General features: G+C 59.3%; 1 protein-coding gene across 4 annotated transcripts; it reads right to left on the bottom strand.

Annotated features, from left to right (window-relative positions):
- Positions 1-576: 576 nt before the first annotated feature.
- GUCD1 (guanylyl cyclase domain containing 1) lies at positions 577-12792 on the bottom strand. 4 transcript variants are annotated; one of them, XM_061168958.1, is made up of 7 exons: positions 12481-12570; positions 10204-10338; positions 8064-8148; positions 7050-7215; positions 5778-5869; positions 3654-3895; positions 577-2967 (listed from the first exon to the last, which is right to left on the bottom strand). In XM_061168958.1, the coding sequence occupies exons 3-7, from the start codon at positions 8072-8074 to the stop codon at positions 2876-2878; spliced, it is 603 nt and encodes a 200-aa protein (XP_061024941.1). In that variant the 5' UTR covers positions 8075-8148; positions 10204-10338; positions 12481-12570; the 3' UTR covers positions 577-2875. The 4 variants fall into 4 exon arrangements, with proteins under 4 accessions (XP_061024941.1, XP_061024943.1, XP_061024945.1 ...); XM_061168960.1 differs by lacking the exon at positions 10204-10338 and adding an exon at positions 11433-11552 and having other exon boundaries at positions 12481-12548; XM_061168962.1 differs by lacking the exon at positions 10204-10338 and having other exon boundaries at positions 3654-3766; positions 12481-12792.
- Positions 12793-12805: the final 13 nt, after the last annotated feature.

Genomic DNA, 12805 nt, shown 5'->3' with positions numbered 1-12805 from the left:
CATTGCAGTGGCTTCTCTTGTTGAGGAGCACGGGCTCTAGGCGCGCGGGCTCAGTAGTTGTGGTGCATAGGCTTAGTCGCTCTGCGGCATGTGGGATCCTCCTGGACCAGGGATCGAACCCGTGTCCCCTGCATTGGCAGGCGGATTCTTAAACACTGTGCCACCAGGGAAGTCCTTTTCTGTAGATTCTTATCAAGCAAAATGCCAGGAGTGCAGTAGCCAGCAGATAAGGGTTCAGAGTGCAGGGAGGGCTGTAGTCCTGCCCTCTGCACCCCCCATGCCCTCCTGAGAGCCCCACTGTCCCCCCACTCCTCACCCGCCCTCCCAGGTCCTCCTCCTGCCCACAGCTATGCGTCATCCAGGCCCTCTCCAAGAACCACGGTCAAGGTCGAGCTGAGCTCTGAGGCTCTCCCACCTCCAGCACCGCTTGTCTGTGCCTCCACAGGCACTGGAAGGGATGCAAGCCTGAGAAGCAGGAAGCTATTCCAGTCCCAGCTAAACCCGCTGTGGCAGGTCGAGGGCTCGGGTTCCCGTGCACTGGTGCTGAGAACCCAGGGAGAAGACAAGAACCACTCATTTCGCAGTGAGGATGTTTACTGAGAATGGCTCATTACAAACAAAATATATGTATAAAATCTCTGTAATGTAAAAGATCCCTTTTGTCCCCAGGTGGCTGGAGTGAACATAGCCAACTTTCCAGCGTGGCACCTTGTGTGGCCAGGGGGTTGTGGTGCCACGTGCTGTAGGCAGAGTTCCTGCTGTCTGGGCTCTGTCTCCAGCCCCATTTTCATGATTTGTGCAGGAACACGACACAATGTTTGCATCCTGCCTCCATGACCCTCCCCAGTCAGGTGGCACCATCCCAGGGGCAGGCAGCTCTTGTGAATCTTCCAGACAGGTGACCTCTAACCTGCACTTGCCCTGAGAAGCCCTCCTCCAAGCCCAGGGATTGAGTGTCTCTGATGGACAGAGGTGCCGTGACCGCTCTTTGTGGAGGCTGCTCTCCGTGCCAGCCTCACTCACAGGCAGCCATCCTGAAAGCTTCACTTCCTCTGTTTCCCTTGACACATCTGTCCTCACCAGTGTTACCCGGACCCCTCCTGAGAACACCCAAACCCAAAGCCACCATGTGTGGTACTCCTGGGCGTGGGACAGCGCTCCCTGGGATCTTGGACCACCCAGCATTAAGGCAATGGACACGAGGCCAGTCTGCAGGCAGCACTAGTCTCTGAAACAAGGGTGGCTGCCCAGCCAACAACGCCTCCCTCTTGGTCAAGGCCGTCTGTTGTTGAGGAACAATGTGGTTAGGTGGTCTGACAGCCCTTGTCAGCAAAGCCCACCCCTGCCCCTCAGAGCAGCCACGGCTCCCTGGGGGCAGCCGCGGAGCATGGCCATGGTCTGCAGTCTGAGGGAGGGGTAGCAGCTGCCCCACATCATGCCTTGGGCACCGGGAAGACCCGAGATGCAGGGTGCCGCAGCAGTGTGGCTGTTGGGGCATCCCTACCCCACGAGCCAGAGGCAACCCGAGGCGTGGGTGTCCCCAGCCCCTTTGGGAACGATCCATTGTCCTTATTTTTCAGGTGCAGACCCGGGTTCAAGACCCAGCTCCACCACTCTCCTGGGCCAGATTCTGTCCGTATAGTGAGAGGTCCCTTTGAAAGAGAACTTGGGCTGGCTTACCTGCCCCGTGAAGAGAGGTGTCAGTGGTTCCAAAGTACCTACAATCTCACTATTATTGTCTTACTTGAGGTTGAGTCTCATCCCCATAAAGTGAAAACTTAAATCTCAAAACCACCACCCTCCCCCTCTCAAAAAAAAAAAGAAAGAAAAAGAAAACAGCTCTAGTTCATGCTATGGTGCCGTGCTGTGTGATCCTGGGTAGGCAACACCCCTCCTGTCAGACAGAAGAGACCCAAAGTTCTGTGCAAAAGGTCCTGATGTGAACACCAGGGTGGGTGGTGGAGGGTCACAGTACACCCCCACCCCCAGCCACTGATCAGCCACACAGGCCCGGGGCCCCAGCAACCAACCCTGCGAAACTTGGGGCTCCCCGCCCTCAGACGCAAGCCCCGCTGCCTGCCTAGTCAGGAAGCCTTGTGGGTGTGAGCATCTTTGGGGCCCAGGCAGCTATTCCTGGCCCTCGGGGTCAGGCATTGTGAGCACTGCTGGCCAGCAGGAGCCAGGGTCCCACCTGCAGCCCAGGTTTCCACCCCAAGGAGCTGGAGTACCTGGAGGGCCGTAGGGGCCTCAGAGTCCTTTCTGCCTGAGGTCCAGCCCTCCCCAGGGGCCAGAAGCCTTGCAATCAGCTGCAGGAACTGGTCCCACTGGGAGGTGGGAGGGGGCAGCAGCATCCACCAAAGGGCCCAGGGGGATCTGCAGTACTTCCAGGTCCCTGCAAGGCTGGAGCAGTCCCAGCCCCCGGGGCCCAGGCCGGCTACACAGTCTCCAAACAAACAGACAAGCAACATCTCTCTTCAGGGCTCAGTCACCAGGTCTGTGGGGAGACGGGCTCAGGCTTCTCCCTCTGCCCTGGGTCTGGCTCACAGGCAACAAGGGCACCTGTAGGGGTGGATGTCCCCTGAGCACAGCTGGAGTCAGCCTCGGGGTCCTGGGGGAGGCTCCACTCAGATGCTCCGGGGAAGACCCAGCAACCAGCAGGAGTGCAGGGTAAGTGGCATGACGGCTCAGTGCTGGTGGATTAAGCAGGTGGGACTCAGCCTCCTAGAACTCCCTGGGGTTTGGTCACATGAGCCGGAGCCACAGTTCCACATCTGAGCCCTGGCAGCCCCAGGCCTGGGCCAGGGCCTCCTGAGTGGGCCCAGCTGGGGCAGGGCAGGGTGGGGTCCAAGGGCCTGGGCACACCAGGCTCCTGCTGTCAGCTGTCCAAGTAGACAAAGAGGATGTCCTCATCCGTGCCGTAGCTGGTTCTGGCCTCCTCGAAGTTACTGATGCTGGTGCTGCACATTCCTGCTGGGGCAGGAGGGGCAGGAGGGGCAGAGCAGGGTCAGCAGGTGAGGCGAGCACCTTCCTGACTAGTGCCCAGGGAAGCCACATCCCACATGCCTGGCTGCCCCTCACTGCTCAGGAAGCCCTCCTTGCCTACTGCAGCCTTTGTGAGCTTGTTCTCTGACCTTTCCCCAGTTCAGCAGATGGAGAAAGTGAGGCCCAGAGAGGGGAAGAAACACGCGCGAGGTCGCACGGGACAAGTCTGTGTGAGTCAGGGTGGCCCTTCCCCATCCCCAGGGCCATGGGAGCCCTGGGGGGTTCTGGAGCCAGGGCTGGGGCCAGGGCTGGGCAGACTTTCCTTTCTGACAAGTGTGCTGGCTGTCCTCGGAGAGCTGGCCTGGGGGAGATGGAAACTGCGGCCCGTGCAGCTGAGACAGCGGGGTGGGCCCCGGGAGGTGGCAGGGGGCTGGCGCAGTGGGAGGGAGAGAGGGCTGGCCTGTGATGACGGGGGTGTGGAGGCTGGCACAGCCCCAAGTTGTGGCTGGTTTCCTGCATGGCCAGAGGGGTGGCAAGGATGAGGGAGTCCAGGGGGAGCAGGGGCTCTGGGGAGAAGGCACTGAGGTAGGTCTTGGCCACACCAGGTTGAATGGGAGGAGTCATAGGGGCCAGGGGCCGCCCTGCCCACTGTTCCCACCTGCCACACTTACGGTCGGCATAGGCCGGGTTGTTGTAGAAGATGCAGCCAGTGGCCCGGTTGTAGCCGCGCAGCACGATGAAATGGCCCTGGTAGTCGGGGGTGCGGCAAAAGCAGCGGTGGCCACTGGGGGCAAAGCAGCAGTACTTGACGGGGCTGGAGCAGAGGTCGCAGTGCAGCACCCCTGAGTTCACCAGCACGATGGCCACGTGGCCCTGTGCCAGGTGGGCCTGGATGTCCTGCACGCTCACTGTGCTGTGGGCAGGAGGAGGGTCAGCTGGCACCGCTGGGCCCCATTCCCCGTCTCTCAAGTGGACCCCCACTTGGACCCCGTCCTGTCCTGTGTCACAAAGCTTGGGGACATGGCTCGTGTCTGCCCTGAGCTCCTCGCAGGTGGGAATGTCCTGCTTTGTTATGGTGGCCCAGGCTCAGATGGGGGCCAAGCATGGGACCAGGGTTGGAGGGCTCTGAGTGTGCCCAGGACAAGCTAGCCCCATCAGGCCCTTCACAGGGTTGACAGTTCAGCTCCAGACAGACCCCCATCAAGGGCCACTGGAGCAGCACCCCACCTCTTGACCTGGTTAGTGAATTCTTTTGTACAAGCACCCCCCGTCTTGGTCTTTTACCCTAAATGGTGCGTGATTAATGTAAACTGTTGGTTTAATTTGCTTCCCAAAATCTGAGCCAAGCACGCCTTCACCAGTGTCAAAACCAAATGCTTCTCTGAAAGGGTTATTTTTCTTTTTCTCTAAGGCTCCTCATGGCAGAAGGGGCTGCCCAGGAAGGATTGGTCAGCAGCACGTCGAGGGGAACCCCCAGTTCAGCCAGCTGCTCCAGACTCTTAGGCACAGCCCCCCTCCAATGCCCCCAGAAGGAAGCAAGCCCAAGTAAGACCCAGAGGGGAGAAGGGCTGCAAGGGTCCTCTATGCCTGGGGCCCCACTATCTTCACGGGGGGACGCTCACCCACTCTGGGCCCTCCGTCCTTACAAGCTCCTCAGGAGTACACATTAGCACCTCATGGCCTGGCCCAACTCCAGCCACGCTGAGTCACAGGACCATCTGGTCTGTTGCCTTGGCCCAGGGAAACATGCCATTTTTCCATTTGGTCTTTGAAATGAAACAGCTGGCTGAGTTGCCAATGGTATGTACTAGAGTGGGATTTCAGCTACCGGGAAAAGCAGGGGCTGGGCTGGAAGGAAAAGAGCAGACTCCATGGGACCCTGGGGGTGCAAGTCCCAGGTTCGAGTCACAGCACGGCTGAGTTGTTGGGGTGGCCGTGGTGGCTCACACTGTTTTTCCCATCAGTTTCCTCACCTGGAGGACGGGGACAGCCCCAGCTCTCCACTCAACAAGGCAACACGTGTCAAGTGCCACTAAGCACACATCGGCTGCCTCTCCCTCCAACATGTGCTGACGGGGCCCAAGGATGTGTGGAGACATTTTCCCTGTTTCCCAGTGGGCTTTTGTGTGCCTAGGTTACGTTACAATGAAAACAGAAATCTGGGGGGAATGGGAGACCCAAGAGAGGTCTTGGGGGCCCAGCCCAGGTCTGAGCCAGCAGGCCTGGGCGCAGTGCCTACAGGGAGCCCAGGGAAAGAAATGGCTCGCATCTGCGCAAGTCGCTCGCGGGGTCTCCTGAGTCCTGCCCCCACGTGTAGATGAGAAGGGGGAGCCACATAAGGTCAAGCAGCCCGTGGGGAGATCTGGCAGCCAGGCCTTCCTAGACAGTGTCACCCTGGACTGTCCCTGTCACCCTCCGTCACCATGCCAGCATGCTCCCCAGGCCGTCACCCCTTTATTAGGGTCCCTGTGTTCTGTCCTATGCCACCATTCTGTGAGCAGCCCGAGGGCTGGCTGGAGTCTGTCTTGCTCACCTGTCCCTCCATCCCCCACTCAGGATCTACCCCAGGCCAGAGTTTTGTGTATAGTAGGTCATGTAGCCCCACTTGTCCCTATTTTATGGATGGAAAAACTAAGGCCTGGGGAGGGGGGGGCAAGTCAGTCAGTGCCCAGGGCCAGCTGGGTAGGAAACCCCAGTTCTGCCTGACTTCCCAGCCTTTCCTGAGGCCTCCCCCTAACCTGCAAGTCTGTAGGTGAGCAGGTGCACAAGGAAGGGCAGGGGTGGGGTGGACTCACCACTTCTCCACCAGCACCTTGCACGCCTTGGCTTGTGCGAACAGCTGGTTCACCCGGGTCTCCTCTGTGTCGAAGTGCTTCCTGTAGAAGGACTGAAGAGAGAAGGGCAGTTGGAGAGGCCACTGCCCTCACCCCACTTGGATGACGTAAACAGCACCTTCTGGAGTTAGCAGAGGAGCCCAGCCTGCAGGAGGACAGCACAGGCAGCATGTCTGGGCGGAAAGCTGTGTCTGTCCCGAGCGGGCAGGGCAGCTGGCCGGGAACGCAGGACCACACAGAGAATGAGGAGGATGCTCAGGAGATGGGTGGGCAGCAGGCTCAGGCTGGCACCCTGAGGAAGGTTAGCCGCCCCTGGGCTTGTGTACCCTGATGGGCAGGAGTCTGGAGTAAATGAGCAAACGGGCTGGCTGAGGCCCCTAGATATCTAGCCACCACTTGGCTCAGCCAGTATATGTTAGCAAGGAACAATCTCTGTTTGGTGCAGGGGTCTTAAGGGGGCCAGAGCCCCTGTGGGGGAGGCAGAAAATACCCTGCTCTTAGGCCCTTTCCTCTGCCTCACGGCCACGCTGACCAAGCCAGATCCGTGAGCCTTCTTCCCCTGGCCTAGAAGGTTCAAAGGAGAGTTAGGTTGACGGGCACTGGCCACCGTGCGACAACCCTCTTGCCAGCGAGGCCGGTAGCGACTCTGCTCTGCCAAAGTTTGGAGTGTGGGCCGTGAGCCACCCTGTGGGAGGCAGGTGACACCAGCTCCAGCTGTGCAGGGTGGGAAAATGCACTGGGGTATTGGCAAGGCTATGCTGGCATTCTTTTTAAAAAGAAAAATAAAAGAAACGAAAGACAGTATATTGGTTTTTCTTCCAGAACACCAATGACCCAACTTGGAGCCAGCTGTCCCCATGAGAAGGAAGAAAATCGGCGAATGATGGCGGAGGAGGACAGTGTGTGCCCTGAGGCCTGGCCCGGCTCATGCTGGGACACAGGGAAGGACACAGGAAGGTCACCCGGACGCTCCTCTGTGCATCGTCAGGTGCTGTTGAAGGCAGGTGGTGGGTGTCTGTGGTGGGGGTGTCAGGAGGGACCCGGCTCGCCACTGGGGTCCTCTGAGCAGCTGGACCCAAGGTGATCTGGTCCGACAGCTCACAAGTCCTGCCCATAGCGCGTCTGCCTCGGTTCCCCGGTCTCTGCACACCATGTGCTCACCTGGGTGTCCAGGTCTGGACCACACCCTCTTCTGATCACCACACCTGGTGAAGGCCAGTGGCCGGCGCTCACCTGGTTCTTGTAGCCCTTGTCCACGCCCAGGGTCTGGGTGCAGAAGCGATGCCTCACGCCAAAGTGGCGCATCAGGTAGGCCAGGTCGATGGTCCAGATGCTCCTGGTCAGTCGCAGCTCCTGCAGGGCACTTTCGAACTCACTGTCGTCCAGCTGGCCCAGGTAGCTGTGGGCAGATGGGCTGCTGAGGTCAGGGAAGCTGGCCCGGGTCACCCTCTACCCGAGGGCCTGCCAGCCACTGTCTGAGCTCCTGTGCCCCCGGAAGGCTCTGTCTCTTGTCATAACGCCTACGTCCTGCCCACACACTGCCAGGCACAACCCGAGGCTGCTGGGGGCACTGCGCCGGCCACGGAGTCCAGGGCCTGGATTCTGCGTCTGACCTCTCTTGCTGGCTGTGACTTTGGCCAAGTCTTGCCATCCTCTCTGGCCTCGCCAGCTTCATCTCTAGGACCATCTAAGTGCTTGGACCACATCAGTGGTTTTCTAAGTTTTAGGCACAGAATCCTTTTCTTGAACCCTATCTTGCCTGGAATTCCAGGAGGTAAAATGGGTAAGGGAGAGGCTGCCCTGGGGTTCTAGGCTGCTGCCTGAAAACTCTGACAAGGAGATGGCTATGGTCCCTCCGTGCCCCAGTGGTCAAGGTTCTTGTGATATTCACGCAGCCTCAGCTCAGCGGTCAGCTCCCTAGTGACTCAGTCTCCCAAGAGTCCAAGGCCAGGAGTGGGGAGGACACCGCATCTCAATCATGGGGTCACTCTGTGGGCCAGGCCTGGGCACCTGGGACTTCCTGGCCATTCCAGAGCCCCTGGCATTCTCAGGACGCAGACCTGGAAGGCCTGGTCCACCGTTGCTTGCTTTTTCAGGTGGGATGGAGCCTGGATGGAAGCTGGGCCTCCCACAAGCCCCAACAGAGGAGAGCCACATGGACGATGAATCCCACCCAGGTCTCTCCCTGTGTGCCCCCCCGCAAGAGCAGGTGCTGTGGACTGGGAGGGCTAAGGCCTGCCCACTCACCGCAGCACCATCCTGGAGCAGGCCAGGCCGCAGTCCCAGTGGTACAGCTGCTGGATAATGGGCACGGGCAGCTGCACAAAGTCCCCTGCATGGAAACACACGGAGGTCACAGACCCTGGTGTAGGGCCCACCACTGCCACTCCCACCATAATCAGCTGCTGCCCAGATCCTGCAGGGGCCGTTCAGGGACCAGTCCACAGCCTTACAAAAGGCCCCTCAATCCATTCTCCTCACCACGGCAGTGATCTCCCCAAAATGCCAGTCAGAGCAGGCCAGCCCTACACAAAACCCTCCAGTGGGCTGGCTCCCATACCTCCCAGGGCAAGGCCTTCATGGCTGCTGCCCCGGCACCCTCTGCTTCCTCGCCTCCCCACATCCTCACCAGCTAACTCCTGTCCACGGATGTCACTTCTCCATGACGACCCCTGTCGTGCCTGGCCCCCCACTCCGTGCATTCCCAGCCCCAAAGGCCCCTCTCCAGAGCCCTCTCTGTGGTGGGTGCTCCGAGGAGGCAGGGACAGGGCGGCAGCCGGGAGGCACTCAGCAGATATTCATGTCTGAATTCCTGAGGCCCCTGACTGCACAGCCCCCAGGGCTACTAGGAGGGGACTGTCACATGTCTGCATGTGGAACGCTACCCTGGGCGGAGCAGAAAGGGCCCGACCTAGGCATTCCGGCATTCCAGCCCCGGCTCTGTCACTGGCCGGCTGTGGGCTAGGCCACTGACTCCCTCATGCTGGACTGAGTCTGGCCATCTCTAAAGTAGGGACTTTGGTCTGATTCAGTTGTTCAATCAACAAATAATTCTCAAGAGCCTATAAGTGCCTGGCATGTGAACCAGAGATGGTTGTGAGTGACACAGACAGGTCCCTGCCCTGGTGGACAGCAAAAACAAGCAGCATAAGAGAAAAACAAGGGGCCAGGATAGGGGAAGCCGGGGGGTGCGCCTTAGAGAGGAGAGCCAGGGGGCGCCAGGCAGGGCTGCGGCGGGCAAGTTGGCACGTGGCCTGCAGGACCCGCCTGCCCTGGGATCCTGTGAATCTGGACAGAGCTTAGAGTCTAAAGAACTGGAAGGATTTCTCTCCGGCTGGGAGCACTCTGTTCACTTAGGACGCCCTTTCAGCCCATGTGGTTCCCCTGCCTCAGGGGTCTCCGGGGGACTCTCCTGAACCCACTACTGGTCTGTGCAGAGCTGCCCTGGCCTCCCCCGCGTGCACCAACCAGGAGGGCCGCCCATGAATCCTGGAGTCTGTCCTGGCCTTTCAACCTGCTGGTCTTGTCCGGGCAGCCTCTTGCCTGGAGTGGGTCCCAAGCTCCTACTCCTACTCCCCATGTCTAAACACTCCCCGGCTCTCAAGGCCTGGCTCAGATGCCAGCACTTCTGGGGCCTTCCCTGATCCCAGGCTGGCTGTGCCCCTTCCCTAATCTGCACTCTGCCGGGCCAGAGTTCATGCTTTGGCTCACAGGAGGAGACCCTCGCATCGAGCTCATCTGTGCCCTGCTGGGCTGTCACGGATTCCCAGGAGGCAGGGACCCGTGACTGCTCCTTTGCTGCACTGTACTGTCCTCTCTCCTCCTATGCCTCACCTGCGGGGCCCTTGGAAGGCAGGATGGCACGGGTGAGTGCAGGTCACCAGCTGGCTGAGTGACACGGCCTCTCGGTGCCTGCTCCTTTCTCACAGACGCCAGCCTGCAGGGTGCTGTGGGCACTTGGGGCAAGAATGTGTGCGAAGCCCTTCACAGGCGCTGCCGTGAGCCCTGACCTCCATCTAGCTGGGGTCTGGCACACTGAGACCAGGCAGGCTCAGGCTTTGCTCCCTCCTTCCCCGACCCCAGGAGGCTCTAAAAGGAACCCAGGCCATGACTAGAGGCCTTCTGATATTCCCCTCCACCCATTGTCATGGATTCAGCCCCCAGGGCTCCATCCTGCCTGACTTCTGCCTGTCCTCTGCCCCAATTTCTACCCCCAGCCCCTCTCCTGTTTCTGTACACAGCAGCTGGAGGGATCCCTTCCACAGTCTCCCATTGCTCTTAGAATAACGTTCTTATCTCTTACTAAGGCCTGTAGGGCCCGCCCCACTCGCTTCACCTTGGCCCTCACCCCAGGACCTTTATATGTGCAGCTCTGGAACTCTCTTACCCTCAGTACTCAAGTCTTCCCCTTTTTGTCATTCAGGTCCCAGCTCAAAGTCTCCTCCCATGAGAGGTGTTTTCTGACTGTACCTTTGGGAGAAGGGGCTCTTCTTCACAGTACTTCCTTGTTTCCTTCACAGTACTTAGCAAAAGTAACAAAAACAAGAAAAATAAAATAAAGCTATCCTGTCTCCCCACTAGGCTTTAAGCTTCCTAAGGGCAGAGAATGTGTTAATCTTGTTCACTGTTATTCCCAGTGCCTAGTGTCTGATGCTTAGTAGTAACTCAAACCTTTGCTGGAAAAAAAAACAAACTTATTAAGCACCACTGTGTGCCAGGCTCTGGGGACATTACAGGTAACTGAGACCAAGCCCTGCCCTCCAGGTGTTCACATCCTAAAGTAATCCCCCAACGGGCTGAGTGGAGGGAGAAGCCTATGCAGTGTGCTGTCCCCTTGTGGGGGGTGCCTCCCTCTTCAAGAACCCCTCACTGTGGCTTTAAACTGCCTTTTTGTTTTTCTCTACATGGGCTGTTTACTCCCCAGCCTTTGCTCTTCCATATCCCTTAGTCTGAAAGGTGGTCTCCCATCCAAATGTTCTGGTCTCTTTCCCTCCCTGAGGCCCTCTATATGGAGGATTGGAGGTGGTGTGTAACTTCCCCACTGGACAGACTGGGAATTCCTTAGTGGCAGGCAGACAACCTTTGCCTCCTCCCAACCCTCAGACCACAGCAGGCACACAGACATGCTTGAATCGCGAATGGAAGGCGTTTTTTTCCCAAAAAGGCCTTATCCCTCGAGATACCCAGGCCTACGTGTCACCACAATACTCCCCTTTCCCCCAGGCTTCCAGACTGTGGCCCTCTGTTCACAGCTCCCTCCTTGCTCTGTGGCCTGGGCTCTGACACTAGCTAGCTGGGCCATCTTTGGCCAGGCTTTGACTCTTCCTGTGCCTCCCCTATGCCCAGCTGTAAACGTCGCAGAGGTTGGCGGCTCTCTAGGGCCCTCGGGAACTCTGCTGCCCCTTCTCTTCTTGCCCTGATCTCTAACTCTTTTATCCTTACCCCACCCCCAATGTGGCTAAACGTCCCCACATGGCCATCCCGAATCCTGGCACAAGCAGGTCAGCCAACAGGGACCCAGAGATACTCCTGTGGGGGGTGATAAGAGTAGGCGAGGCCTTCCAAGCCCAAAGCTGCTGCCAGATGTTGATGCCTGGAGCCAAGGGACTGTCCTACCTGAGAGCTAGGGTCTGCCTGGAAGGTGCTGGCCTGGCTTCAGTTGGCAGCTGTCGCCAAGGAAGGAAGACAGCTCACTGGCCCTGAATACTTAACCCCTCTCGGCCTCAGTCTGCTCATCTGCAAAAGTGCAAATAACATTGGTAACCGACTTTGTCATTATGAGCATTAACGAGGCTCTGCAGGTAAACAACTTAGCATAGTGCCTGCCCACAGAAAGCTCCCTGTAAACTTGAGTCACTACTCCACAGGGGCTCAGGAAAGGCAAGTGTCTGATCCAAGATCACAGAGTTAGGTAATTGGAGGAGTAGGCAGGCAAATCCCAGGGTGGCCCCGGGCCCTACTCCTTGCTGCAATCACAGTGTCCCACTAATGCCTTAGGGTTGGGGTCTCCTGTGCTCCTGACCTCTTCAGTGTGTTGGCACTTCACTTTAGAGTTTACTAGCCCTTTCTCTTTCTCATCAACCCTGTGCCTTAAGCAGAGCAGGAATCACTGCTTTCCCCCTCCCCCACTTAGAAAAGCAAATTGAGGCCCGCGGCACTGAACGGGTCAGTCTGTGTTTCCGCCCCAAAGGAACTCAGGCCACCTGGGGCAGAGGAACTAGAGAGTGAAGAACTATAGCAAGACAAAACGCTGAATCTGGAAGGCCAGGGGAAGGCCCTCCCCCATTGCTCTGTACTCCCAGCCAGTTCCCAGCCCTTCTAGGCCTTAACTACCCGAGGGGACAGGATCTTCCAAGCCCCAGGAGGACTTTTCGCTTCTGGGGAAGATGCTGCTCCTGCCTCTCAACGGGGACCCTCCCACCATGACCGCAATCAGAGCTGCCTGGGGTCCCAGCCCAGGGAGTATCAGGAAACCCCAACTAACCCAGGCTGGCGGTGGGGTGGCCAAGGCGGAGTGCACACCTGGCCAGGTTTCGCTCAAAGCTCTACAGCCCGGGACGCGGCGGCCGTCGGCCCAAGGTCGCGCGGCCGTACCCTGCCCCGCGCTAGGGCGGGGTCCCCCCTGTTCCCCGGGGTGAGAGCTGAGCCCTCGAGGAGCACTGACCGGGTTCGAGCGGCGGCCCCGCTACCTCCGCCTCCGTCCTCATGACGCGGGCGGCGGGGGGCTCCCATGGCCCCGGCCCGGAGCCGGCTGCAGCTTCGGCTTTGACTGGGGCTGGAGCGGGACCTGTGCGCGCCGGGCTCCTGGGCAGCCACCGCCAGCACCAGCGCGCTGGGGTGAAGGGGTAGCAGCGGCTGGGCCGCCCCAAGCCCCGCCCTGGCCCTTCCAGGCCGCGGCCCGCCCCGCCCCGACTCCTTCGCCTCCAGGCCCCCGGGCTCGGGAACTCAGCGCGTCTGGTCGCTAGCGGTCCCGGCTCCCGGGAGCCCCG

Source organism: Eubalaena glacialis, chromosome 15 (assembly GCF_028564815.1).
Source record: "Eubalaena glacialis isolate mEubGla1 chromosome 15, mEubGla1.1.hap2.+ XY, whole genome shotgun sequence".
In the NCBI taxonomy this organism is placed as follows: domain Eukaryota; kingdom Metazoa; phylum Chordata; class Mammalia; order Artiodactyla; family Balaenidae; genus Eubalaena; species Eubalaena glacialis.
This window is presented reverse-complemented; position numbering and strand designations above follow the sequence as displayed.

Coding starts and splice junctions, on each gene's coding strand:
- GUCD1 (XM_061168961.1), bottom strand. CDS start 12,523: ATGAGGACGGAGGCGGAGGTAGCGGGGCCGCCGCTCGAACCCG. Junction 3,896..5,777: donor AAGGTGCTGGTGGAGAAGTG/GTGAGTCCACCC, acceptor TCCTGCCCACAG/CACAGTGAGCGTGCAGGACA. Junction 2,968..3,653: donor CAACCCGGCCTATGCCGACC/GTAAGTGTGGCA, acceptor CTGCCCCAGCAG/GAATGTGCAGCACCAGCATC.